Source organism: Neomonachus schauinslandi, chromosome 11 (genome assembly GCF_002201575.2).
Source record: "Neomonachus schauinslandi chromosome 11, ASM220157v2, whole genome shotgun sequence".
In the NCBI taxonomy this organism is placed as follows: Eukaryota; Metazoa; Chordata; class Mammalia; order Carnivora; family Phocidae; genus Neomonachus; species Neomonachus schauinslandi.
In genome coordinates, this window is record NC_058413.1 from 12,877,062 (window position 1) to 12,904,341 (window position 27,280).

Sequence of the window (27,280 nt, forward strand, 5' to 3'; positions counted from 1 at the left end):
TGGAGTATGGATGAAGCTTTTGTTTTGGGGGATTGGGAGGAATTTACGTCTGGGAAGGAGACATAAGAGCAGATAAGTGAGGACCAGCTAGGAAACCAGAGCTTCCAGTCGTCCTCACGGTGGATCCACATCTGAATTGATACACGTGGAGCGGCCACGTTGCGTGCGTTCTCAGGTGTTTCCCACAGGAAGCCTCTCCAGTCCGCCAACGGTGACCTTCTTTCTCGCCGTGATTCTATGGTGCTGCAATCAGTGCCGGCCGCCGGGCCCGAGTGGGCCGTCCTCAGGCAGCCTCTCTAGGCAGTCGTCTCGGTGGCCATCTTGCCTGAACGTTCCTAGCCTCCGAGTTGCGTCAGTTTCGCGGGGGTCCGAGCCTGGGACAGGCCCCTTATTTGCAAGACTTATAAATAATTGAGTACCGGGGCTGCGCCTATTTGCATACGACTCGGCGTGTTCTGCCCGGGCTTCCCACTCCCGGTTTCCACCGGCTCATGGATATTCATGAGGCGCTCTGGGGGCGTGGTCCTGGGCGGGGTTAGGGGCGGGGCCCCGCCAGGGCTCGCACTGGCTTGGTCCCGCGGTGACGGCGGCGGCAGCGGCAGGGACTGGCGTCGGGTCGCAGAGCCCGAGCCGAGCGGAGCCGGATCCCGGGGGGAGCGCGTGAGTGCGCGGGGGCGGTCAGGCGGGCGAAGGAGGGGGCGGGGTCCGGGATGGGGGCGGGGGAGAGGCATGGAAGGAGTGGGCGCTTTCCTGCCGGGACCTCGGGTTGAGGTGGAGAGGGGGTCACCAGGAAAGTTTGCAGGGCGCGGAGGAAGCGGGGGTCGCGGGGGAGCTGGCGCCTGTGCGCGGGGGCGGAGGGTGCACGGTCTGGAGCTCGTGCTGGCCGAGCTAGAAGAAAGGGGGGAGGGGGCGAGGGCTTGGGGCGGGGCCGGGGGCGGGCGGAGCTGCTGGAGGGACCCCCGCCTCCCCCTCCCCGGGCCCGCGCTCGCCCCCACCCCCGGCTCCCTCGGCACGCCCCCAGCCACCCCAGTCCGCCCCCACCCGGTCCGCGTCCCCAGTCCCTCGTCTGTTCGCCGGCTGCTTCACAGCCAGCGCACAGGTCCTCCGCTTCTGCCGCCGCCGCCCCCTCCTCCTCCTCCTCCACCCTCTTCTCCTCCTCTTCGGCTGCCGGCGTCCCCTCTTGTGTCCAGAGCTCCCCACTGGGCCCCTCCAGACGGTCCCTCGCCCCGGGCTGTTCCGTCTTCCCGTTGGCCCTCCCTCCTCCAGCAGTTTACGTGCTGTCCCTGCCGACCTCTCTGGCCCCGGATCCGGCCCGAGATCCCAGGGTCCATAGGGGCGACCCCGCTTGCGCCGATGGCGCTTGGGCCCCTGCCCCCCTGGGCTGCAGCTGCCCGGCCTCTCCCCAGCCCCTCTGGCGGCCTTTGCTCCCGGGGGTCAGCTAGTCTCTCCCTGACTGTTGGGGGGTCAGGGGTGCTCCATGCTGCTGCGATTCTACCGCTTTTTGGCTACGGCCTTGGTCACCTGGGTTTCCCGGCTGGGGCCTCTGAGCTTCTGTGGCCCCTCTCAACTGGGGAAGCCGAGCCCCCCACTTCATTGCTGCAGCCCCTCATACTGCAATGCCCATCAGGCCCCCAGGTGAAAGGGTTTTACGGTCCTGGGCCAATTTGTCCCCATTTCTAACCACCCACACCATGTCCCTTGAAATAAATGTTCAAGGACAAGGAAGTAATCCTGTGTTTTTAAATTTTTTTTCATGGCGTGTGCCCCTCCCCCATGCACGCTCGGACTGGCTCTGCACAGTTATCACCCACCCACAGCATGCAGTCCTCCCTTGTAGTTGGCTGACCAAGGGATTGACGGTCCTGGGTTTCTCTTTATCCTCTTGGTGTTTTCTCTCATTTTAGAAGCAAGCTGGGGCAGGGTCAAATGTGAGGGGTGTGTGGGTTTTCCAAAGGCTGGGCCCCAGGGGTCCCTTCTCAGGATTTGGCGCTGTCTCCCCAGGCCAGCTGGAGTGGGTGCTGAGGAAGACAGTGCCCCTTGCAGGTGGGAGAGGGTTGGGTTGTCGTCAGGGCTGTGTGCATACCAGGTGTTGGGAAACCTCCTCCTGCCTTTCGAATGAGAGGGGCAGGGCTCTGGAGCCTGGGGGGTGGGGGTCTTGTGGGTGGGATGGAGCCAGAATGGGAACTGAGGAGGTGGTGGAGTATCTGAGGAGCAGGTGACAAGACTGGGGCCCGCAGGAGTGAAGGAATGGTCTGGAATGCCAGCAGCCTGTGGAGAGGAGGAGGTAGTTAGTTAGCAAGGTCTTAGCTCATTGGTGACACTGAATGGAATCATACGAATACTGGCCGACATTTACTGGCTACTTTTTACGGGTTGGGCGTTGTGCTAAGTTTGCATGCACCATCTCACATAGGTCTCCCACCAGCCTCAGGTACACCGTTTTTCACATAGGAAAATAGGCTTAGAGAAGTAAGCAATGTGCCTAAGGTCACACAGCTGGAAAGTGGTAGAGCCACTCAGCATTTGAATCCTGGTATTTCAGACCCCAAAACTCCTGCTACATACAGGTTTAGAGGAGGGGCACCACTTGGTCCCTGCCATAGGGCTGTGTTGCTTGGTTTAAAATTTCTTCTGTCCCCCTCAAAATCCCTCAGGCCAACCCTGGGGGCAAGTGATGCCCAGTATCCCCATTTCATAGGCTGTGGCTATCCCACCCTGACTGCCTAGAAGGGGGAACCCCAGGGAGTTTTTCCCCCAAGCCACCCCACCCCCCGGATGTTCTCAAGTCCTGTCCCAGTCTCCCAGCCCAGGCCTGGGCCGGCTCCTCCTTCCTCTTGGCGAGGCTCTGGAAATCCAGTGGGAGGCCATTGCTATGGCAACAGGACTAGGCCCTGGCTTTACCTCATCAAATTCCAAGCTGAAGCCAAAGCAATTGAGAAATTAAAGAAAAAAAAATGTATTCCAGATGTTTACTTTTTATTCCTTATTTTTCCGTGTTTGGATGAGACAGCTCAGAGGGAGGCGGGAGTGGGGCAGGGATGTGGAAGGAGGAGGGGGAAGGGGGGGAGAGGGAACCACTCCCAGCTGCAGGAGGGGGGGAAGGAGGGTGAGCGGGAAGGGGGAGGCAGGCGCTGGGGCGGAGCCCCAGGTTGGGGAGGAGCGGGTTTTTCCCGTCTCCCATGAGGTGATTCACGGAGAGACCTCAGACTTCATGGCCCTCTTGCTCTGCCCCTGAGTAGGTATCTCGGGCAGGGCTGCTGGCCCCAAGGGGTGCCTTGGGAACGGTAAGTGGGGTGTTTTGGAGAGCTTGCCAGAGGGAGCAGCGGGCGGGTCCCTGAAGCTCCAGGACTTTGGGGTTAGGAGCCTGGAGTTTAGAGACTAGTCTGGGAAGAGTGGAGGATACAGCCGCTGGGGACGTCCCTTGACCTCTTCCAAGCTCCTCTGAAGTTCCTGCTTCCTGTCCCACACTCTGTCTCTGCTAGTTGTAGGAGACTTCTCTCAGCTAAGTCTACTGCTAGTGCCCAGCCCCTTTGCCTTCTCAGTCTCTCTCTCTCTCTTTTCCTGGGTCTCCAGCCACCCAGCTCACAGCCCCTCTGCCCCCCAATTCTCACGCAGGTTCTGCCGCATGTGATGAAAGTGTCGGCTCTCAGGGAAGGCACACCCATGGCTTCCCCACCGCCCCGGGAGATGGAGGAGGAGCTGGTATCTGCTGGCTCTGAGCCAGGTACCTATGGGTGCAGGGTGGAGGAGGGTGGCTGGGAGGAGGGGGGAGGGGCAGCAGCTGAACCCCAGCTCTGCCTGGGAGGGGGTGGGGCAGTGAGGGCAGGAGGCATAATGGGGATATGCAGGGTGAGTTCTAAAGGCTGTCCGCTCCTGTTGAGACCTTTCAGAAGCGTTTGAGACCCTAGATCCCCAGCAGATGAGAGCAAACTGACCCTCGAGGGCAAGCGGATTAAACTGCGTGTTTTGCAGGGGAGGACACTGAGGTCTAGGGGAGAAACGGCATGCACCTAGGGGAGGGTTTGAATCCAGGCCTCCTGGCTCTGTCTAGACTCCTTTCTTGGGCTGAGCCCAATGAGTGGGTGATACAGGATTCTATGGGAAGGGCCATGGCCATGAGTAATTCCAAGTCTTTTATTTGGCATTGGAATGCCTTATGTAGAAGGTAGGTTTCTGGTCTTGTTTTTTTTCCTGTAGCAGATTTACTTCTGTTTGGCTTAGGTCAATAGTAAGTTTGCATTCCTGATCACACACCAGATGACCCAGGTGGCTTGGGTGTGCACTCGGGGGGGTGGGGTGGGGGGGGCAGTGGGGAGACAGAGTGGGGAAGCTGAGCTACGTTTACTGTGGGTGGTGGCATAGTATAGTGTCATGTTGGAGGAAAGGACTGGATTGGGGACATGGTGGCCTGGCTGCTTGATGTGGGCAGGCCGGCATCTGTTTATTGGCTCTTGTTCATTCATTTGTTTGTTCATTTGAGAAGAACGTGTGCTAGGGTGCAAAATGGGGTACAAGGAGAAATAAGATGCCAGCTGGGCCCTTAAGTGGCTTTAGCTTGTGAGGGAGTTGATTAACATTTTTGAAATTTGGAGTTGGGAGAAGCTGCTTCTGGGATGTGTATGGAAAATCAAGGAAGGCTTCCTGGAAGCGGTGACATTTGACTTGGATCTAGAAGGATGTGAACATTCTGAGTTTTTAGGGTGGGCGATGAAGTTCTGTTTTCTGGTTCTTCTGACAGTTCCCCAATCAATCCTTTCCTTTTGGTAGGTGACCCTCGGGCCAAACCTCCCGTCAAGCCCAAACCCCGGGCCATGCCTGCAAAGCCAGCCCTGCCTGCCAAGCCAAGTCTGCTGGTGCCTGTTGGGCCTCGGCCCCCTCGGGGTCCCCTGGCTGAGCTGCCTTCTGCCCGGAAGATGAACATGCTGGCAGGCCCCCAGCCCTATGGTGGTAGCAAGCGTCCCCTTCCCTTTGCACCAAGGCCTACGACCGAGGCCTCTACTGGAGGAGAAGCCCCTCGAGAAACTGGGAAAGAGGAGGCTGGGAAAGAAGAGATACCCCCTTTGACACCCCCAGCCCGATGTGCTGCCCCAGGAGGTGTGCGGAAGGCCCCTGCCCCCTTCCGTCCAGCCTCAGAGCGCTTTGCAGCCACCACGGTGGAAGAGATCCTGGCCAAGATGGAGCAGCCTCGGAAGGAGGTCCCTGCCAGCCCTGATCGCCTGTGGGGCTCCCGCCTCACCTTTAACCATGATGGCAGTTCGAGATATGGCCCCAGGACCTATGGTGTGGCCACAGGTCCCAGGGATGAGGACGGTGGGACCCTCTCCAGGGGATGGTCCCAGGAGGGGCCAGCAAAGTCTCCCAGCGAGTGCCAGGAAGAGCACAGCAAGACCCCTAAGGAGAGGTGAGGGGTGGGAGGCAACTTGGAGGACACATGGGTGGCCTTATCTGGGACCGTGACCTTCACGTTTAGGTTAGTTTAGTTTAGTGTGCTGTGAGCGCAGGCAGACTCTTGTCTAAGTCACAAAACATTTTTCCTGTAGACAGCGTCATCGTAACGGTGTTCTTTTTATAATTGTAATGCTGTTTACAGAGTGGATGGATGTTCACAGTGGAGTTCAAATGTACCACAGGGAAGTTTATTTTTAGGTTTTTTTATATCGAGGGTTGAATTTTGCCTCATTTAATTGACAGCCATGCTGTTTAGTGAAGAGAATATTAGACCTGTTCTCGAGATCTGGAAACTGAGTCTCGTAAGTGACTTTTTGTGGCTCCTCAGCACGTAAGAGACAGAACTGGGATTTGAATTCAGGTCTCTTTGAGGCCAAAGCACGTTCTCTTAAGTGTAGCTCGCACTGTGGGTGGAACAGTGTGCAGGTGCTGGTGTGTGTGTGGAGGGGAGCAGGGGGCAGGATGAGTAGGGTGCCCATGAGGAGGAGTCCGATAGAACAGGTAAGACATGAGCACACCTTGATGTCCGGGCAGCTTGCGTCAGTGCACGGGGCTTATGGCCAGGTTTGGGACTGTCGCGTAGGCTTCACTTCCCTGGAGTTGGTGCCAGTGTAGATGGAAGGCTGGCCAGGAGGTGCCCCTTGGGGTGGTGGGCACGGGCGTCGGAGGGAGAGGCTCCCCTCCCCCTCCTGCTGCTCTGCAGGGCTGCTGTGGTGTGGGCTGAGCCCCAAACTGAAGGCCCCCCCCCCACCCTACCCTGCCCTCCAGCCTTGCCGTTCTCACACCTGAACCTGCCTGGAGGGTAGGGGCCCCAATTCACCCGTCTTTGTTCCCAGCCTCTGGGAGGTCACACCCTGCCCCGGTCTGCTCTCTGGCTTCCTCCCCTTCCTTGCTCTAAGCAGAGCTTAAGAGAACAACTTCAACTTTGGAAAATCACTCTTTCCCCTCATCCTCCCCCTGCAGTCCTTCAAGAAGTATTGGCAGGGCAGCTGGGACCAGCTGCACTCTCCCTGGCTGGAGGAGAACATTAACCCCTTAGGGGCTAGGGGAAGGAAGACTTATCTTTTGGGGAACCACTGAGGGGTCTGGGCACGCAGGGTGCTTCTCCTGAAGGAGCGGGTTGGGGGGGGCATTTAACCCTTGATGTGCAGGAAGGGAATGGGGACCTTCTCCCTGGGCACTTTCTTTATGGAAACTGTACAGCATCTCTGTCCTCAGTGATTCCAGGGGGGGGTTCAGGAATAGATGGCCTGGGGTGGAGGGGGGTTAACTTTGGGTGCTAGTGAAGTTCCTTACGCAGACGCTCGATCCACTCTCCCTTTCTCCATCAGTGAGGGGCTGCTCCATTCTTTGCCTCCATTTCCTGTCTTGTTCTTTCACAGGAACACCGCCCCTTTGGACCTGGCCTTCAACGGGGACCTGGCTCTGCCAGCCGGCTCGGACCCACCTGCTGATGTGAGTTAGCTTCCTATTACGAATCAGAATCCTAGTATTTTAGAGCTGGAAGGGTCACCTGAGATCATCTGTGTTACCTCCTTGTAGTTCAGATGGGGACACTGAGGCCTGTGGAGGAGGTGGCTTGCCCCAGGTCTGGCCCCAGGACTCAGATTTCTGGACTCCCAGGCCAGCGTTCTCGACCACTGAGGCGGTTAAGTGTGGTTCAGGCCATGAGACGGGTCATTATGAAGAATAATTACAGTGTCTATAACAACTAGCACTGATCAGGTACCTACCTGGGCATGTCCCAGGAACAGGGACTAACTTAGTCCTTGTGGTAACTCTGGCTAGTGGATGCTCCTGGTCCCATGTGAGGCGTGTGAATGCCACAGCTCACAGAGGTTAGGTATGCAAGGGCTGAAGCCTGGTTCCACTGTTCTCCCTGGCCGAGCTGCCTTCTTGGGCTTTAGAAGAGGAGGGTTTCCTGTTTCATTCCCACTGTTCCACACAGCGTGCTCAGAGGGTGGCCAGGCTCAGCCTGCTTTTCTTTTTTTTTTTCTTTTCTTTAAAAGATTTTATTTATTTGAGTGCAGGGCAGGAAGAGATCGGACAGGAGTGGGGGAGGGGCAGAGGGAGAGGGAGAAACAGACTCTCTGCTGAGCAGGGAGCCAGATGTGGGGCTTGATCCCAGGACTTTGGGATCACAACCCGAGCCGAAGGCAGACGCTTAACTGACTGAGCCACCCAGGCGCCCCCCAGCTTGCTTTCCTAAGTAACTGATATTCCTTCTTGCTCACAGAACCCTTGCTAGCCGAAGGCTGTCCCATCTCCCCGACAGTGGAGACCTGACCACATTTCCTTGTCCATCCAACAAATGTTTACTGAGCACCTACCATGAGCTGGGTGCTGGGGACACAGCAAAGAACAAAGCTCACACTGTCCTGCTCTCAGGGAGCTCACCTTCTAGTGTGGGGAGGCAGACATGAGCACATGCCGCCCTGTGAACCTGCAGACGGTAGCGAGTCAGACAAGTGTGGGAGACCTGGAGAGGCAGAGAGCTCTGGGCTGAGGGTAATTGGGGAGGCCTTGCTGTGAAGGTAAGGGAGTGAGCTGCATGGGTGTTTGGGGAGCAGCGTGTTGGGCAGAGGGAACTGCAAGTACAAGGGACTTGGTACCTTGCTGGCTAGGAAGCCAGGATGCCTGGATTGCAGCGAGGGGGGTTGTCGCATGCTGGGGAGGTATGACAGGTGGTGGGTCAGGGTGCTTGGAGCCTCACAGGACGCCAGAAGGACTTGGGCTCCCAGAGAGGAAGAAGCCGTTGAGGGGTGTGGGGGAGGGCAGTGACGTGTTGCTGGCTTAGTTGTAAAGGGTCGTCTTGGTGGCAGGGAGCTAAGAGCGGTAGCACGGACCAGTTGGGGCATCATCCAGGTAGGAGATGATGGTGGTTGGACCCTGGCAGCCGACTCTGTGTGCGGTTGGGAGGCGTGAAGTGGGCAGGGTTTGCAGGTAGACCGCTAGGAGAGGGGGGCCAGTGCAGAGGCACGGATGACGGCAGGGCGTTTGGCCTATGCAGCGGAGGGGTGAGGTTACCATTCACTGAGATGGGGACTGGGAAGGCCGAAGCAGGATCAGGGGAAATGAGTTTGCTTCTGGATTTGTTGCGTTTGCGATCCCTCTTAGATACCCAAATGGAAATGGGGGGGCAGCTGGCGAGTTGTAGGCATAGAGGCGGCGGTTAAGATGGCTGAGGTCCCCAGGAGGGTTAAGGTCACCAGAGGCACAGGGGAGGTGGTGGAGGGCAGAAGGCCCTGGCCCCAGGCTTAGCAGGGGACACCCTGAGGGGGATCGGGGATGGTGGAGTCCTAGAGGCCACATGGAGCCAGCAGCCAGCTTCGGGGCTGGACGAGGGCATATCCACGGTCAGATGCTGCTGCCAGGTCAAGGCAGGTGAGCCCTGGGAATGGGATTTAGCTACAGGGAGGTCACTGGTGACCTTGACAAGAGTATTAGCCGGCATGGTGAAGGGAAAAGGCTGTTGGGAGTGGGTTTGGGAGAGAATGGGGCGAGAGGAACTCTCCCAATAGATAGTGAACGTAGGCAAGGTGTTCAAGAAACTGGGTGGTAGCCTCAGAGAGAGGTGAGGTTAAGAGGATGTGTTTGTTTTTGAAGACAGAAGAAATGAGAGCAGTTTGTGTGCTGATGGAAATGAGCTGGTAGAGAAGGAAAGGTCCACGATGCAGGAGGGAGAGCTCTGAGCGAGGACGCTCACAGGCATAGAAGGGAGGAGCACAGTGCTTGGGTTCACGTGCCGGCGGCGGGGTATGAGGGCTGGCAGCTGACGGGGGATGGCAGAAGCGTTGCCTGGGAGTGTGGGCAGGGGAGGGGAAGTGTAGGGGGACCGCTGGGCACTCGAGGCCCATCTGAGGTCCTGGAGGTCCGAGTGCAGGTCAGGCTGTCGTGAGACCATGCATTCTGTTTGCTTGCTTTTCTCCAGCCACGTCCAGCCCCAGGTGTGGCTGCAGGGAGGTGGAGACCTGGGACAGGTGGGTCACAGAGTCGAGAAGAGGTCAAGGAACAGAGAGCCAGGATGCGAGAAGTGTCGCCTGTGTGGCCATTGAAATCACTAGGGATTATGCCAGGTGGCTGGTGGGGGGAGGGGTGCCGTGATCCTGGAGTGAGGGCTCTGCAGGGGGCACTAGCAGGAGGGGTCACTGGAGGTGTTTTTCTTTTTTTCCTTTAAGATTTATTTATTTTAGAGAGAGGAGAGAGAGAGCATGGCAGGGCAGGGCAGAAGAAGAGGGAGAGAGAACCGCAGGCAAACTCCCCGCTGAGCGCAGAGCCCCATGGGGGGCTCAGTCCCAGGACCCTGAGCTCATGACCTGAGTCGAAATCAAGAGTCAGGCACTCAACCTACTGAGCCACTCAGATGCCCCGAAAACTGGAGTTTTGTAGAGTGGAGGGAGGATGGAGGGAGTGGAAGGGGCCTTGAGAAGCAAGCAGGATTTCCCCCTGCCCAGACCGAGCAGGGGATGAGGTGGGAGAAAGCACCCCATTGGAGAGGGTGGCAGGGGAAGTGTGACCCGTGGGGAGGGCAAAGGTCAGAGGGAGCAGGGCTTCCTTCACTGTCTAGGGACAGGCCAAGTGGAGTGGTGGAATGCCAGGAAGCCGGGTGCTTGGTGCCCCCTCTGCCCCTTCCTCTTCCCCCCCGGGCCCCTGTCCCGTAGCATCCGTTGTTTCTGTAAGTCCTATCCCAAGAGGCCATGTGCACAGATCTTATTTAATTTTGACCTAATTCTCTGAGATGGATGTTGTAGCCCTAGCTTACGGAGGGGAGAGCTGAGACTCTGAGATCCCAACGACCACCATGGTCATGGGGAGGGCGTATGGCTTCGGAGGGGCAGTGCCCGTCACTCCAAGCCCTGTGCTTTCGTGTCTCTCGGTGCCTTTTGCCTGAATCCCGAGTCAAGGCCTGCCTGCTTCCTCGGGGAGTGGATGGTGCTGGGACCTGTGGATACGCAGAATCCTCGGGAGAGGGCCTGGGGTGGGGTCTGTGCGAACCCTAAGAAGCATGAGATACCGTAAATCACTTTTGGCACCTCTCCTAGCTGTCCTGAGAGGCCCCCCTTCTGAGCTCCTGTCTCCTTCTCTTGTCTGTGGAGTGAGAGTGTGAGGAAGCAGCTGATCTGGGGTCTATGTGGGGTTGGCAGGGCCCTTCTCCCCAGCTGGGCGGTGTGTGATGGCTCTTGACCTTTCTCTTGCAGATCGCCAAGCGCTGGGACCCCTCGAGTCCAGGCCCCGCCTCAGAGAATGGAGGCTCCGCCAGCCCAGGCCTCCCCACTGAAGTCTCAGGCCTAGCCCATGGGTCTCCCCGACTTCACTCACCTGATGACGGGTCTTCCCAACTTCACTCACTTGATGAGGGGTCTCCCCGACTTCACTCACCTGATGAGAGCTCTCCCCGCCATTCTCAGCTTCCAGAAACCCAGAGTCCTACAGTTTCTGGGCCTTCTCCCTGCCTCCCTATGACCCCAGCATCTCCAACTGTAGCCCTGCCCGATGAGGGTCAGAGCTCCTGCTGCCCCCCAAGCTCAGGGCTCCCTGTTGTGGAAGCCCCAGAGGCCCCCACACCTGGCAGCCCAGCCCTTGAGAAGGTCTCGGGGCACCGCAGCCTGGAGCAGCCCCTAGCTACCTCTGCCCAGCCCCTGATGGAGGGGGGTGAGTTGCTGGACCTTCCTCGGACGTTTCCATCTGGGGATGTGGTGGCCAAGGGTGACATAGACCGTCCCATCAGCCTGGCTCAGCGCCGATTTTCTGAAGGTGTGCTCCGGCCACCTAGCCGGGACCAGGAGGAGCTGGGGGGCTCTCTGGCTGCCCTGCCCCAAACCCAGGGGAGCCAGTCTGCCCTGGATCGTCCCTTTGGGAGTGGGACAGAGTCCAACTGGAGCTTGTCACAGTCCTTTGAATGGACCTTCCCTACTCGGCCTTCGGGTCTGGGGGTGTGGCGGCTGGACTCCCCACCTCCCTCCCCCATCACTGAAGCCACTGAGGCCGCCGAGGCCGCCGAGGCTAGTGATTGGGCTGCATCCAGCAGAGAGGAAGGAGTGTCTGAGCAGGGGCGAGGGGCCCAGTCAGCTCCAGAGGGGCCAGGAAGGCCTGGGTCCTGGGTGCAGGCGGATGACCCGGGCATCTCCCCAACCCAGAAGGGGGATGGGGAGAGTCAGCCCCAGTCCCCAATTCCCCTCAAGCCCTTCTCAACACCAGGGGGCCCACCTGGAGTGGCCTTGCTGCAGGCAGAGGAGAGGTGTGAGGAGCGGGAGCTCCTGGCTGGACAGGAGTCCCTGCTCCCTCTGGCCACCAGGGAGGCCACTCTGCCCGTCCTGGAGCCGGTCCTAGGGCAGCAGCAGTCAGCACCCCCCGACCAGCCCTGTGTCCTCTTTGCTGATACCCCGGACCCCCAGCAGGCCTTGCCTGCTGAGGAGGAGGCCATGACCCTGGCCCACGCTGAGGCCACCCAATCCAGGACGGAAGGTCGAGAGCCCTGTAGTGTGTCGCCCGAGCCTGCAGGCCCTGACGGCAGCTCCCGCTGGCTGGATGAGCTCCTGGCCTCACCACCACCTAGTGCGGGCAGTGCTAGGCGGGGAGCTGGATCTGAGCTCAAAGACGCGCAGACCCCAGGTGCCTGCTCCGAGGTGAGGACCGGGGCACAGGGAGGGTAGTGGGCCTCCGGATGGAAGCCAGGGCTTGGGTGGGCCTTCTCAGTGTGGATTTCATGTGTCAAGAGCTTGGGATACGGCCCCGGGCCAGGCACCTAGAGCTGTGTCCCTCGCAGCTATACGGTGTGGCAGAGCTGATGGAGCTGAGGGTACGGGACCGGTGTGAGCTCATATCCAGCTCCAGCTCCCGCCAGCCGAGCCGTCTGGCTAACCTCTTAGCTTCTGAGACCTTTCACGATAAGAGCCATTTGCTTCTTAGGGTCGGACTGCGGGTAGACCGAGATGTCCAGGTGCTCAGTGCTTGACCTATACTGAGTGTTAGTCCAGCTTTACAGACGGGGTTGTGGAAGGCAACATAGCGCAGCCATTTAGCATGCGGGCTCTGGAACCAGACTGCCTGGCTTCTCTGCTCCTTGCCCAGATGTGAGCTTGAATGAGTTACTGTTCTGTGCCTCGGTTTCTGCGTCTGTAAAATGGGGCTGACGATAAACTCTCCCTCACATGGCGGAGACTAAAGAGGCCGTAAAGCACTAAGAATAGCACGTAGTTCATCGTGAGTGTTTAGGAAGTGCTGGCTTTATGAACGCTCTTACCCTTTTTTTTTTTTTTTAAAGATTATTTGTTTATTTGACAGACACAGCGAAGAGAGGGAACGCAAGCAGGGGGAGTGGGAGAGGGAGAAGCAGGCTTCCTGCGGAGCAGGGAGCATCCCAGGACCCTGGGATCATGACCTGAGCCGAAGGCAGACGTTTAACGACTGAGCCACCCAGGCGCCCCATGAACGCCCTTACCCTTGAGCTCAAGACTTGCCTTGTAGACAGGAAGCTGAGGCCCAGAGGAGGCGGAACCTTGTGCAGGGTTACCCAGCAAGTCGGCAGCTGGGCCACGGTCAGAGTGCCAGTTCCCTGGCCAGTGCGCTTTCTCCTACTAGGCTGCTCTGAATTTAAGGGCTGGGGTCCAGGTGGCTTTTGAAATGTCTTTTTCAAGGCCAGCCTGGGCTGGTAGGGGTGGGGCTGGAAGGAAGGCGGAGCCAGTCGGCCTCTAGGGGTAGGGGGCGGAGAGGTGGAGGCGGAGGAGGAGGAGCAGGAAGGAGTTAAGACCAGGCTGGCTCCCGGTAGGTGTGTCTGTACCGGGCTCTGGGTGACTCAACTAGCTTCTGGGCGGGGCTACCAGAGCTGCAGCTGCCGTGGAGGGAGCGGGGCCAGGGCGAGCGCGAGCCAGAGTCGTTGGACAGGTCCGGGCGAGGGGAGCAGCCCAGCCCTGTCCCTGCACCCAGCCGCACCCAGGAGCCCAGGGCGGGCTGGGGGCAGGGGCCATGGCCGGGCTTGGGGACCGGGAACCCAGAATGTCTGTCTTGGAGAGGCTGTTAGCCAATGCGGCGCTGAGGGATGAGGCTGGCCGGCTCCGCAGCCCCGAACCCAGGGCTCCCCCGCCTGAAGGAGTGAGTCGGGGTGGGGGGGTAGGGGGGCTGCAGGGAGCCCTGGGCTGGCTCTTTTTCCATGGCAGAGGTTGTCCCTCCTGTCTTCTCCAGGGATGAGGCGAGGGCTATGAGGTCTTCCTGCAAAGGGCTAGGCAGAAGGGTGCTTTCCATAGAGAGGAAGGGGCTGGGAACTTCAGGAAGGGGTGAGTAGGGCCAGGGGCAGGGTCGGACTATTCCCTTGGAAAGGAGGTTGTGGAGGGCCTTTGAGTCTTGATCACTCCTAATAGAAAGTGGACCCCTTTCACAGCCCTGTGAAGACCACTCTGCCAGGCTGCCTTTCATTTTGGCAGTTAGCCAAGTGTTGCCCAAGGGCTGTAAACATGACCATGGGATCATTGATTGAGTGTCCATAACAAGTGCCCCTTGCATGCCAGGCACTATGCTGAGGTTTGGTTTAAATGATCTTGTTTCATTCTCCGAAACCACCCCATGCAGTAGGAATTCTTCCCATTTAAGGGTGAGGACCCTGAGGCCCAGAGTGGTTAAGTGATTTGCTCAAGGTCACACAGCTGGGATCTAAACCCAGGCTTTCTGTTGCCAAAGTGGGGCTCTCAGACACTAGGCAGTGCTGAGTCTCATTCTGGACTCCCACTCTGATGGACTCTAAGCATTGTTTTTTTGTGTCTTTATTTTCTGATTCCTAGGGACTCCTTGGCTGGGCCCAGAAAGACCTGCAGAGTGAATTTGGGATTGCAGCAGACCCACCTGCCAGCAGTTTCAGTCCTTCCAGCTGGTCCCAGGACACTGCTCAGAACTATGGCCTTGGGAGTGCAAGCCCTGGAGGGGACCCAGGTCTTGGAGAGGGAGACTGGACCAGCAAGTGTGGGCAAGCAGCAGGGGAAGGGAGTGCCAGGGAGTGGGCCAGCAGGTGTGGCATTGGCCAGGAGGACATCCAGCTCGCCAGCCGGGATGGGAGTGGAGTGTCTGCCCCAGGGGGCCTTGCCGCCCAGGACTGGATGATTGGAAAGCCAGCCCAGCTTGGTGCTCAGCAGAGCCAGGAGGCAGATGTTCCGGACTGGGAGTTCAGAAAGCGGGATTCCCAGGGCACTTACTTCAGCCGGGATGCAGAACTCCAAGACCAGGAATTTGGGAAGAGAGACTCGCTGGGTACTTACAGCAGTCGGGATGTAAGCCTTCAGGACTGGGAATTTGGGAAGAGAGACTCTCTGGGTGCTTATGCCAGCCAGGACATAGACGAGCAGCGCCAGAAATTGGGGAAGAAGGACCACCGTGGCAGGTACAGCAGCCAGGATGCAGATGGGCAGGACCCGGAGTTTGGCAAGAGCGTGTCTTCGCTCAGCACCTTCAGCAGCCGGGGTGCAGAGCCGCCGGATCAGGATTTTGGGAAGAGCGCCTGGATGAGGGACTACAGCAGCAGAGGCAGTTCCACAGCCGGGGGCCCTGAGGACCGAGGCTTCGGGATGAGAGCCCTGCGCGCCGGCTTCAGCCCTGAGGAAGCCCAGCAGCAGGACGAGGAGTTTGAGAAGAAGGTCCCGAGTGGCGGAGATGGCCCAGGCGAGAGCAGCAGGGAGGCCAGCCAGCCTGAGGAGAGAGAATCGGGGGGCCTGTTCGGCCCCAGCACCCCCCAGGGCCAGGATGGGGCACCGGGACAGAGAGACCAGAGCAGCTCGCATGGTGGCGGTGCCGGCCAGGAGGCAGGGGCCCAGAGCCCGGGCCATGCCGGCCAGGAAGACAGGGAGGTGGGCCGGCGAGGCTGGGCAGGCGACTTCGGCCACGGTGTTGTCCCCCAGCCGGAGGCCACCTTCAGCCCGGGGCAGCGAGATTGGAGTGGCGACTTCTGCGCAGAAGCCTCCGAGAGAGGCCATCAGTTCGGCATCATCGGTGACGACCGGGCGGGCAGTGCTGTTCTGAGCCCTTCTGGCCAGATGGCGGGTGGCCCCTTCGTGCCTCCAGAGAAGACCCCGGCCGGACCTGTGGACTGGACTGACCAGCTGGGCCTGAGGAACTTGGAGGTGTCCAGCTGTGTGGCTTCTGGGGGCTCGAGGGGCACCAGGGAGGAAGCTATGGGACACATGAGCTGGTCAGACAAGCTGGGCCTGAGAGATGTGGACCTGGCCGGCCGTTTGGAGGCTGGAGGGTCCGAGAAGCCCAGGGGAATTGGGGTCGGGGAGAAGAAGGACTGGACCTCCAACATCGGGGGGAGGAGCAGAGATCTGGCTGGTGTCGGGGAGGTAGGGAGCCCCAGCCAGGCTAGAGAGAGTGGCGTGGGACAGACTGACTGGTCGGGTGTGGAGGCTGGAGAGTTCCTTAAATCAAGGGAGCGTGGGGTGGGACAGGCAGACTGGACACCAGACCTCGGGTTGAGGAGCATGGCGGGGGCAGGTTGTAGCCCCAGAGAGCTTGGGGCGGGCCAGGTGGACTGGGGCAGCAGTCTGGGCCTAAGGAATTTGGAAGTGCCATGTGACCTAGAGTCTGGAGGTTCTCGGGACCCACGGGGATGTGGAGTGGGCCAGATGGACTGGACCCAGGACTTGGGACTCCGGGACATGGAGCTCTCGGGGGCCCCGAGTGAAGCCAGGGAGCATGGGGTGGGAGAGGTCAGCCAGTGCCCGGAGCTAGGGCTCAGGGACCACAGCACCTTGTCCCCGGGCCTGGAGGCCAGAGAGCTGGGGCCTCTCAGCCACAGTGAAGACCACTCCACACCTTCCCTGGAGACCTGCCCTGAAGACCCTGGGATGGAGACAGGAGAAGCCCCCGGCTTTGGAACCAGGTAAGGGAGCCCCATCCCTGTGTGGGAGGGAAGGTTTGGCAGCTCTCTGAAACATTGCAGCCCTTTTCAGGAGGGAAGAAACCACTTTCCCCCAAGAACTTGTAGGGTTTGGAAAATTGAGATAGTTTGGACTGTGAATTACTAATTTTACTTTTTTTTTTTTTATTGGCACGTGATACACATACAGGTGGACTCTTGTTTTGATGGTGATGTTTGAGGTGTTTGCTGCCCATGCTTTAGGCTCCTTGGTGACTGTATCATGACTGTGCTGGAATGGTGTGTGTCCCATCTTTGGGGTCCCCCAGGTCTCTTGGCCCAAAGCCGCGGGGCTTCCCGGGCCAGGGAACACGGATGCTTTCACGGGTGTCAGCAGGAGGACTGGACTCTGTGTCCACTCGGCCTGGGACACTTCAGGTTAGGAGTGGAGTAGATAGTGGTGCTTGTTGTTTCTTGCAGAGATTGGGAACTTAGTGCTTCTTGCCTGCCCTGTTTTTAGGCCCAGAAGAGCAACAGTTTAAAAACCTGAAGGTCATAGGGACCTGGCTCCTGACCCCCTGATCTTGACCTCCACACACAGAGTGACTGAAAGGGAGCTTTCCAGAGGAACAGACTAGTGGTTTTACGAGCCAACCAGAGCCTGTCCCAGGGATTTTTATGTTCTGAACCAGCTGAGGTGATCTCACAGCTGGAAAGGGGGCTAAAAAGGGGTTGGTTCTGTTTTGTTAACATTTCCCGTTCATTGAGATTTGGTTTCATTCTCTTGACTGGGTAGAAGGTTATACCTTTCTGAAGAAGCTGAAGCTTCTCACTGGGCAGTTGGGGAAGAAGGGAAAGGGAGGCGTTGGGTGGGGGCCGTGTTGTGAGTGGAAGGGGCTGAGGGTAGTGGCAGGGGGGCGGGAGGGACGGGGAATGGTCTAGAGGGAATGGTGGGGATGTCAGCCAATGGGTTGGGAGAGGCACTGGAACCAAGGAGGAGGAGAGAGAGGAAGGTGGGCAGAGCGCGGGGAGGTGCCGAAGGCTGCAGGGCAGGGATGGGTTCACAGGACGTGGAATCCAGAGGCTCCTGGGGTCTTGGATGAGTTCCGGGACATCTGTAACGTTAGCCTCAGGAAACTTTCCCATTCCTAGTGCCCAGGATCCTGCTCTGCAGGGCCCAGTGCTCTGCTGCCTACCTTACCTCGTTGACCTTCACAGCTGCCCTGTGCCGTGGAAAGGGATTTTTACCATCTCCAGTTTGCATGTAGACAAGGGGTGTGACCTGCTTATGGTCACACAGTCAGCAGAACCGCTTTCTGGCTTCGACATCGTAAATGCTGTCAGGTGTGGTCACAGTGCTTGAGAGTCTCAGACTACTAGGGAGCAGGAGTGACGCCCTCCACCTTTCCCCTCTGCTTGGGTGGCTCTTGAGAAGGGGAAAGTGGGAGTATCTTTCCCTTTGTTTAGGACCGGGGTGGGGGCCACCAGGAGGCTGCAGGACTGGGTTGGGGAAGAGGAAGGTAGGCGCGGAGAAGGAGGACTCAGCACTCAGCCGGCTGAGCTTCGGTCTCTAGCCTGCCTTTAAGATGCTCTGGTTTTCTGTCTGTGTTCTAAGTTTGGGGAAGACTGTGTACTCTGTGGCCACAGAAGGAGACCTCGAGTGTTTGTGCATGAGCACGTGCTAGCAGGTGAAAGCACAGGGATAAGGAAACCTGTTTACCTCTCTCTAGTGCAAGGTTTCCCAGACTTATTTGACTAATATCCAAGGAGCTGGTGTTCTGGGCATCTGACTTAGGGAAATTCTACACCCTGGAAAATTGCTCTTTGCGGGAAGTTTTGGAGGTTCCCCTGGGAAGTCCTTGAGGATAGCCCAGAGTAGTCTGGGTTTGGGTCCATCTGCCAGGTTTGGGTCCTGATTCAGCCACCACCTCTGTGACTTTGGGCAAGTTCCTTCTCTTTCTCAGGGCCTCCTATTTCTTGCACTTACTCTCCCTACTCACAGGGTTAAGAGGTGCGGACACACACAGAGTGATAGAAACCTGCCTGGCACGTGGTGATGACTGAAAAAAAATGCTTGCTACTTGTATCTGTTTTGCCAATTTGGATGGATCTGACCTGTCCATAAAGTGAGGCCTGCGGGGACATTTTTGTCATTGCCTCTGTGTGGGACAATGACCCCTGATGGCAGGTGGTCATTGGCTGGAGTGCTGTCCAGCACAGTTGTGACAAGGCCAGCATGGGGGTGGGTGGGTCACGGGGAGAGCTCAGGCTCCTTCTTTGTGTCTAGGGCCACCTTTTCCTGGTGGGAGTGGCTCTCTTGGGTCCCCCGAGAGCTCATGAACTGCCCTCTCCTCTCTGTGGCCTCCTGGTCATCTCCTGCCCCTCCCCCGGGCCCAGTGGTGTGGACACCTCTCAGTCATTTTGGGGTCTTCATGAAATCTCCTCAGAGATCATTGAGGCCAGCTCCCTCATTTCATGGGTGGGGAAACTGAGGCCCAGGGAAGCAGTGTGACTCGCACAAGGTCCACAGCTGGTGATTATGGGCTCCTTCATGTTCCCTCGGGCCCCAGCCTTGTCATCATCTCTCCGGGCACGTTTCCTGTCTCTCTTGGGTCCAGGCCATCTGCTGCCCGTTTAGGCACATCATTCCAGCTGGACGCCTGAGCCTCCCTCATTTTGGGTCTTGGAGCCTTGAGTACTGGGAAGCTGATTTTGTGCACATCTGCTTCATACCCTTCCCCAGTTCTGTGCCTGGAATGGTTGTGGGGGGTGGGGTGGGGTTGGATTGAGTTCTGACCCTCAGGAGACGCTAAGTCCAGATGGGGTCGAGGGTATAGATGGTGCAAGATGGGACAAGTTCTCAGGCCAGGAACCTATGTTAGGGATGGTGATTATCCTGAAACAATTTTTTTAAAGATTTTATTATTTGACAGAGGAAGACGCAGTGAGAGAAGGAACACAAGCAGGGGGAGTGGGAGAGAGAGAGAAGCAGGGTTCCCACGGAGCAGGGAGCCCAATGCGGGGCTCGATCCCAGGACCCTGGGATCATGACCTGAGCCGAAGGCAGGCACCCAATGACTGAGCAACCCAGGCGCCCCCAATTTTTTAAAAAAAAGATTTATTTATTTATTTAGAGAAAGAATGTGCAGGCATGAGTGGGGGAGGGGCAGAGGGAGAGAGAAAATCCTCAAGCAGACTCCCCACTGAGCATGGAAACGGACCTGGGGCTCAGACATGGGGCTTGATCCCAGGACCCCCGAGATCCTGGCCTGAGCTGAAATCAAGAGTCGGATGCTCAACTGACTGAGCCACCCAGATGCCCCGATCATCCTAAAAATTTATCAAAGTTTAGCGCACGGTGCTAACGGTTTGCTGGGCACATGTTTCCAGTGTGTTGCCAACAGACCCAGCAAAGTATCAGTCTTTTATGGTCCCCATTTTGCAGATGAAGAAGCTGAGACTCAGAGTGGACAAGTACCGCAAGTGTAGTAGGGGATGGGGCCCATCTCTGCCAGTGGCGGCACCTGGCGCAGGTTCCCGACCATGCTTCTCTCCTGATTCCCTGCCAGGGAGGAGCTCAGGTGATAGGTGATCTGGGTGCTCAGAGGCAGGCAAGCTTCTCCCGAGCTGGGGTGGAGCCAAGCCAGCAGGGATGATGCACACCGCATTCCCCGGTGCTCTTCCCACCGTCCCCTCCTCGTGGCCGCCCCCGGAGCCCACAGAGCTCATCTGCTGCCCTCTGCCCACGTGGCTTGGAGCCAGGTCTTGCTCTGGATGTGGATCTTTCCATCCACCCATCCGCTGTTTCACATCCCCTTAAACTCCGCGGGCCTGCCCTCAGCCTTGTGTCTGCCCCACCCCAGGGAGAGGCTTTGGGCAGGGCCTCAGGCTGGATGGGGGTGCCACCCCTGCCCCCTCTCTCCCGGCCTCTCTGATTTTAAGCTGCAGGGTGAGCTGGCTTTGGCCCCCATCCAGGGCTGCTGCACTTCTGCTGCCGCCTCCTCCCTCCCTCCCTCCCCAGACCGCTTTAATTTCCATCTGTCAGCAGCTTGTGGAAGGACAGACTGACACATGTTCTCTCTTGCCCTCCCTCCTTCCGGCCTGCTACTGACTCACCTGCCCTACTCCCCTCCCCTTCTAGTCCCTTTGGCAACTCTCTGAGGCTTGGCTTCCAGCACGGCCCTGCCCTGTGTGTGTGTGCGTGTGTGTGTGTGTGTGTGTGTGTGTTGGGCTGTGGCTCGGCTGTGCGTATGGAGGCAGGGTCCTAGATGTGCCTTGAGGGAGGTGTGTGGTGAGTGTGTGCAGGGCGTGTCCCTATTTCAGGGGGAGGTGGCCAGTGCGCCGGCTCGAGGTGCAAGGTGTGTGAGTTAGCGGTGCAAGGTATGTGAGTTAGCAAGCGTATGTGTTTGTGTCGTGTTTTGAGGGAGTGGCAGGCAGGAGATGCGGAGGTTGTATTGAGGTGCAAGGTGACCCAGCCTCTCAGTCAATGGGCAAACATTTGCTTAGTCCTGCCCCTCCTGGCCAGGCCCTGGGCTCAGGGGCTGGGGGCACAGAGGCAAAAGGGACCCATCTTTGCCCTTGAGTTGCTCCCAGACGGGCTCTGAGGCAGGGGCTGGTCCAGGTGGGAGCCCAGGGCGTGCAGGGCTGCGGAGGGGGGTGGAGGCTGAGGGAGGGGAGCAGGGCAGCTTCAGAAGAGGGACTGAACTGCAGGGAGAGTGAGCAGAGGGCGGGGGGGGGGGGGGGGGGGAGCCTCCCAGGCGAGGGAACAGCTCGTCCACACACACTGCAGTCTGCGAAGGTCCTGCATGTTCTTTTTTTTTTTTTTTAAAGATTTTATTTATTTTTTGAGAGAGAGAGAGAGTGAGAGAGCACGAGAGGGGGGAGGGTCAGAGGGAGAAGCAGACTCCCTGCTGAGCAGGGAGCCCGATGTGGGACTCGATCCTGGGTCTCCAGGATCATGACCTGAGCCAAAGGCAGTCGCTTAACCAACTGAGCCACCCAGGGGCCCAGGCCCAGCATGTTCTGGGAGTCCCTAGCTGTTCCGTGAGACTGGGGCATGGGGAGGGATGATGTGGGGGCTGAGGGCTGAAGAGGTTGTACAGCCTGATGGGTCAGTGCCTGGCTCATCCCACGCAGGTGCCCCTAGGAGGGGCCCGTTGCTGTCAGTGATGGGGTACACGCTGGGGGCCAGGCACTGGGCTTTGCACTTTGGTTCCCATTTCATTCCCCAGCGACCCTGGAGTTAGAGGACCCTAAGGCTTTGGTAGTGGAGGGACTCATCCAAAGCCTCAGTAAGTGGTGGACCTGGGATTTGAACCTGCCAGGCTGCCCACCTTGTCCCCTCTGTGCTGTGCTATACAAGGCCTTGATCGCATCCTTCCGGAAGGAGTCTGGGAAAGCCTGCAAAGGCGGGAGAGGGAAAGGGTGGGGGAAGTGAGGGGCACAGATATTGTGGAGTGGGCTTTGGGGGAGGGAGATGGGGCTTCATGGGTGACCCTGTCCTCTGGTCTGTCTCCTTTGCAGTCCTGGCGGGTGCCCGGCCCGCCCCCCGCCCTCTGGCTCCCAGGGCCTGCTGGAGGGGATGCTGGCCACCAACAACTCCAGGGCAGCAGTCCATGGGGGGTCCGCAGCCTCGGGCCTCAGGGGCCTGTTGGAGGAGGAAGGAGCCACAGCGGGTACTGACCAGGGGGAGCCCCTGGAGCCTAGCAGGGACCCTCTGCCTTCCTGGAGGCCACAGCCAGATGGTGAAGCCAGCCAGACAGAAGAGGTGGACGGCACCTGGAGCCCTTCAGGGGTTGGGCAGGGCGAGGAGGGCCCCACACGGCCCCCTCGGCGGCCCTCCCAAGGCCCTCCTCCCCGCTCTCCCAGTCAGGACTTCTCCTTCATTGAGGTCAGTGCAGGGTGAGCCCAGGGCAGTGGTTGGGGTGTTGGGGGGCATGTGGGTGATGCAGCCGGAGCCTCAGCCCTCGGGCCTCCTTGAGCTGCGTCAGGCCGGGGCGGGGGGCAGGAAGTGGGCAGTGGGTGAGTCCTATGAACAGGGTGCTCTAGGCTGCTGGAGCTATTGAGGGCTCCTGGGGGATGGGGCAGGGCCACGGGACAGCAATGGCAGTGGTGTTGCCGTTGTCCCGAGCAGGACACCGAGATCCTTGACAGTGCCATGTATCGGAACCGTGCCAACCTGGGGCGCAGGCGAGGGCACCGGGCCCCGGCCATTCGGCCCGGGGGCACCCTGGGCCTATCAGAGGCAGCGGACTCGGACGCACGCCTGTTCCAGGACTCTACGGGTAGGGCCCCTGTATTGTTGGGTGACGTCTGTGTTGCTGCCTGGGGGCTGTGCAGGGGAGGGCTGGTCTGCGCTTGCTGTCTGTGCTGAGCCCCCGCTCTGGGCCCTTGCAGAGCCACGAGCTTCTCGGGTGCCGTCTTCAGACGACGAGGTGGTGGAGGAGCCTCAGAACCGCCGGACACGGATGTCCTTGGGCACCAAGGGGCTGAAAGTCAACCTCTTTCCTGGCCTGAGTCCATCAGCCCTGAAGGTACCGTCTGATCCTTCAACCACACATCCAGCCTCTAGCCACCTTGCGTGCAGCGTTTCTTCTGTCCGTCCATCTCTCCCTCCCTCCCTCCATCCCCTGGGCCCTTCTTCCCATCTCTCCTGTCATTTTGCTCTCCACTGAGGGCCCTGCTGGCCCATGCTGTGTGCTAAGTAGGATGGAAGGAAGAACAAGGCGTTCATGTCCCAGTACTTCATGGGGGTGGGTTGGGGACACAAGCCATGTCTCTGATTAGCTCTGGTGAAGGGGGGGAGGTGTTTAGGTGTCACTGGGGAGGTACAGATAAGGGCTAGGCCTGTTCAGAGTGTGTGGGGGGATTATTTCCTAATGGTCATACGGTACGGGATGGGAGGGTATATTGAGGAAGGTCTCACGTAAGTATTTGATCTTGGCTTTGAGGCATATGTAGGAGTTGGCTCTGGAGGGTGGGGTGATGACGGGGAGTTGTTCCAGGCAGAGGGAACAGAATGAACAAAGACACAGGGCTGGGAAGTCACCACTGGCTTTGTCCAGCCCAGTTAGTCTGAATTCAGTGTAGCAGGATCTTCTTGAGCACCTACTCTGTGCAGGGCACGGCTCAGCTCTTGGAGGGTTATCTTTAAGCGACTTCCCATCCATCTGGGCAAAAGGACTGCAGAGGGGTCTGTGCCTGATTCTGGGGACAGCATACCCTTGGGAGAAGGCCTTGCCCTCTGGGAATCCTCCCGCTTATTCATCTGATGTGTCCCTGCACTTGGGCTCATCTCCTAGGCCAAGCTGCGCCCCCGGAACCGCTCAGCTGAGGAGGGGGAGCCTGCGGAGAACAAGCTGAGCCAGAAGGAGTCCGCCGTGCAGCGTTCCAAATCCTGCAAGGTCCCGGGGCTGGGGAAGCCCCTTGCATTACCTCCCAAGCCAGAGAAATCCTCAGGGTAGGTGACCTCAATTGGCCTCACTGGGTTGGCCCGAATTAACTCTGTGAAGTTGGCGCTCCAGTTCCTGGCGCCGCGGTGAAGCCTCAGCCTCCCTCCTCCGGTTGGAGGGCGGGTTTCCCTCCCTACCATTTCCTCACTTTGTTCACCTTTCCTAAGGTTTGCCTTATGACCTTTTCCCTGTGCCATTCTAGGTCAGAAGGATCATCGCCCAACTGGCTACAAGCCCTGAAGCTGAAGAAGAAGAAGGTCTGAGAAGTCCTCGAGGTGAGAGTGGGTTCCCGGGCTGGGCTCTGTCTGGGGCTCAGGGGTGAGCAGGGCCTGCCCTGGAGGGTTCAGGAGGCCCTGTACCTTCTTTTGGGCCGTTCTCTTCCCGTTTCTCTCTGAGGAAGACCAGTGGAGCCCAGCTCTAGGACCTGGTGGGCCCCTTGGCTCCCTTAGGTTTTGCCCACAGAACAGGGTGTTGCCTGGGATGGACGAGGAGGAGGGCTTCCATCCTGCCTTCCTCCCTGGGCTCAAGGACGGTCCCCATGCGACCCCCCGCCCTGTGGCTGGCCCAAGTGGGGTCAGCCAGCCTTTCTGGTCTGGGACCGCTGGAGGCACTTACCAGGCTCAAGGGCTCCTCACTACTAGGCTCAGCTGGGGGAACCGGGCTGGGCACAGGGAGTGGAAGCCGAAGCTGAAGGGGCTCCTCTGGCCGCCACGGTGTCCCCCATCGTGTCCCCTCCTGACCTCTTCCCTCCCCTCCCCCTTGCAGGTCCTTCCCATCGGGCAGTCTCAGGCAGTGCCCATTCCTGTGGGGTCCCGGCGGGGAGATGGCTGGAGCCCCACCAGGTCCCAGGCTGCAGCCTCTGTCCCCCTCCACGTGAGGAGCGTCTGGGGAGGCACATTTATGCACTTTGTATCCCCCCCTCCTTCCCTCCTGACCAGATTCAGGCATTAGTGGTTGAAGGTTTTGGTCCCTCCTCCCTCGCTCTCTTTACACCTCCCTCTCTGCTTCCTCCTCCAGCCTCCCTTGGGTTTTCTTTTGATACCAGTTTATAGCATTTTTATAAAAGCCTTTGATTTTTGTAATGGGCGGAGCCCTGCCCCAGCCCCAGCCCAGGCCTCCCTCCATCCTGCCAGGTGCCCCACAGAGACCAAGAACATTTTGCCACTTGCAACAATAAAGTTTTTTGGGAATTGGTGCTGCCCAGGTTGTGGTGTGTGGTTGAGGTGCCCCAACCCCCGTGCAAGGCCATCGCTGGGCCATCCTGGCCCGCCAGCAGCTCACGGTGACCCTGAACACTCACCTTCCCTGCACCCGTGGGCTCAGTGTCCCTGAGGAGGGCGTATTGGTGATAGTAGGCTGTGTTCTGATTCGGACAACCCCCGAATCTCAGTAACTAAACACACAACGGGTCATTTTCCATTCATGGCACAGTCTAGGGTGGGTTGATGGTGGGGACGCTCTGCGCCTCGCAGTCATTTAGAACCCAGCTTCTTCGCTGTGGTGGCTTGGCTATCTGCAGGGGCCTTGGAGTCCCCTGAGGACTAGTGGGAGACCCTTCCCACAGGGACCACAGGACGGGAGACTCTTCCATTGGCCAGAATTCAACTCCCGGTCCCCGCCAACTGCAGGGGCTACTGTATTGGGAAGTATAGTTTAGCTGTGTGGCCAGAGAGCACTGGGTGTTGGTGAAGAGTCAGCCCTTCTTGCCAGGGAGTTTGGCTTCTGTGAACCCTAAGGGCCCTTTTAGCCCATGCATTCTGGAATGTCCACCGGGCCCTGGCATCCTCCTCGGCCGGTTCCCCAGACCTGCCAACCGCTTTCTCGGAGGCTTGTTGAGAAGAGAGGCCCCCGTGGGCCTCGCCTTGTGGAGCCTGAGCTGAGTCACTGAGGTCAGAGCTACACCTGAATTTGGAAATCATCCCCTTTGCCAGAGCTTCTTAGCTTGTTACGTTGTTACGTTATGTTCTGTTATTTTATTGTAGGGGGTATGGGGGCTGTTGACCTAATTTGAGAATTTGACCAAAGCTGTGGACTCCCTAGAAAACTGTGCATACCACGGCAGCCTGGAATTCCCATCACGGACCTCCTAGGCTAGTGGTTCTTAACCTTCACCAGTCATCACAGTCTCCCAGGGTGCTTACTGAAATGCACATTGCTGGGCCCACCTCCAGGCTTCCGCTCCTGTAGTTGTGCCCAGGAATCTGCATTTTGAGAAGCCCCCTGAAGTAGAGGGGAAAGAAAGGTGGGGGGCCCCAAGTCACCTCGTGGCTGCACCCCTGGTGGGTCGGTGCCGGGCAAGTCCTGTGCCAACCCTCCCGGGGCCCAGCAGAACGGAGCTGACGTGAGCTTTGTCCTGTTCTCTCCCATTCTCTTTTCCTTGTAGGAGTAGGACTGGCAGGAGCCCAAGCCAAACACTTAAGACTCATTAGTGGGACAAATGGAGCCTGGGCTGTCCTGGTGCCCGGGCTCTGCTGGGAGGGAGAAGAGATGGGCCCGCTCCCAGGGAAGGCAGAGCCAGATCTGGGGTGTGGGTGGGGGTGTCCCACACTCACCCGCCGCCTGGGGATTGGTTCAGGGCCTTTGTTGGGAGCCCAGGATAGAGGGGAGCCCAGGATAGAGGGCAACCCACTCAAGCTTTGACCATAAAGGCAGGTGTGTGACAAATACCACAACTGGGATAGTAACATTCTCGTGGTGCCGCCATTTCTCGGGGCTGTGCCTGGGGTTCTCGGAAGTGGCCTTGGAGGGGCAGGTATTGTTGGTCTTTTGCCTGGATTTGGATTTTTGGAAACAGCCGAAAGTCACTTGGAGGCTTGCGTTGGGGAATACTCCGGGCAATCAAGGAAGCTGATCAATTTTGGTCCAAGGTGGCTCTGAAGGCATTTTCTAAAGAGTTGAATGAGCTCTGGAAGAGTCACTAGAATAAATGTGCAGCCTTTTGGGCTGAAGGCAACGGGTCAGTGTGCTTATAAAGGAATCAAGCCTTTTTCAACCCTTTTCCTGGATGTTAGAAAGCTGAGCTGTCCCTTCTCGGAGAACCTTGTCCCAATCCAATTACCAGTAGGAATGTCTCAACACCATCTCTCTCCTATTCCTTGCGTCTGAGGCCCTCACCATGAGTCCGGCCACATATGAATCAGATACCAGATGACGGGAACTTTGGGAACTGAGCAGGAGTGGGGCTCAGGGAGTGATCCCACATTCCCTGCGATCTAGGAGCTGGAATTGGTGTTCGGGGTCGGGCGGAGCCTGAGAACAAGCTGGCCTTTGCCCATGGTGCCCTAGGGATCTGGGTGGTAGTGGTGGGTGTTGGGTGGGGGGGACTCTTCTGAAGGGTTGCTGCCCACTTAGCTCTTCCTCCTTCCAGTGTCCTGTCCCCAAATGTGGTCCAGCCATCTGTCATGGTCACTGCCTGTCCTGAGAGGGTTGGAGGCAGGCCAGTTCTGATGGAGCAGTCATTCCTCGGCCGATGGCCCAGAGCAGGCTGAAGCTGGTGGACAGTATCCCTCTGCCTCTAGCTTCTCACTGAGCCAGAAGCCTCGGC

General features: G+C 58.5%; 1 protein-coding gene across 3 annotated transcripts; it reads left to right on the top strand.

Moving 5' to 3' along the window:
• Positions 1–598: 598 nt before the first annotated feature.
• TNKS1BP1 (tankyrase 1 binding protein 1) lies at positions 599–24,930 on the top strand. 3 transcript variants are annotated; one of them, XM_044919454.1, is made up of 13 exons: positions 3,197–3,284; positions 3,616–3,724; positions 4,768–5,401; positions 6,831–6,903; positions 10,647–10,777; positions 10,838–12,074; positions 14,223–16,309; positions 21,809–22,175; positions 22,419–22,569; positions 22,682–22,818; positions 23,587–23,744; positions 23,939–24,011; positions 24,502–24,930. In XM_044919454.1, exons 2-12 carry the CDS (start codon positions 3,631–3,633, stop codon positions 23,997–23,999), a joined length of 5,130 nt encoding a protein of 1,709 aa, XP_044775389.1. In that variant the 5' UTR covers positions 3,197–3,284; positions 3,616–3,630; the 3' UTR covers positions 24,000–24,011; positions 24,502–24,930. The 3 variants fall into 3 exon arrangements, with proteins under 3 accessions (XP_021541113.1, XP_044775389.1, XP_021541112.1); XM_021685438.1 differs by lacking the exon at positions 3,197–3,284 and adding an exon at positions 599–660 and having other exon boundaries at positions 10,647–12,074; XM_021685437.1 differs by having other exon boundaries at positions 10,647–12,074.
• The last annotated feature ends 2,350 nt before the right edge of the window (positions 24,931–27,280 follow it).

Bases quoted from the DNA above. Each gene is read 5' to 3' on its own strand.
- TNKS1BP1 (XM_021685438.1), top strand. From the start codon at position 3,631: ATGAAAGTGTCGGCTCTCAGGGAAGGCACACCCATGGCTTCCCCACCG. The intron at 6,904-10,646 runs GTGAGTTAGCTT...TTTCTCTTGCAG, and splicing joins GCTCGGACCCACCTGCTGAT to ATCGCCAAGCGCTGGGACCC. The intron at 23,745-23,938 runs GTAGGTGACCTC...GTGCCATTCTAG, and splicing joins AAGCCAGAGAAATCCTCAGG to GTCAGAAGGATCATCGCCCA.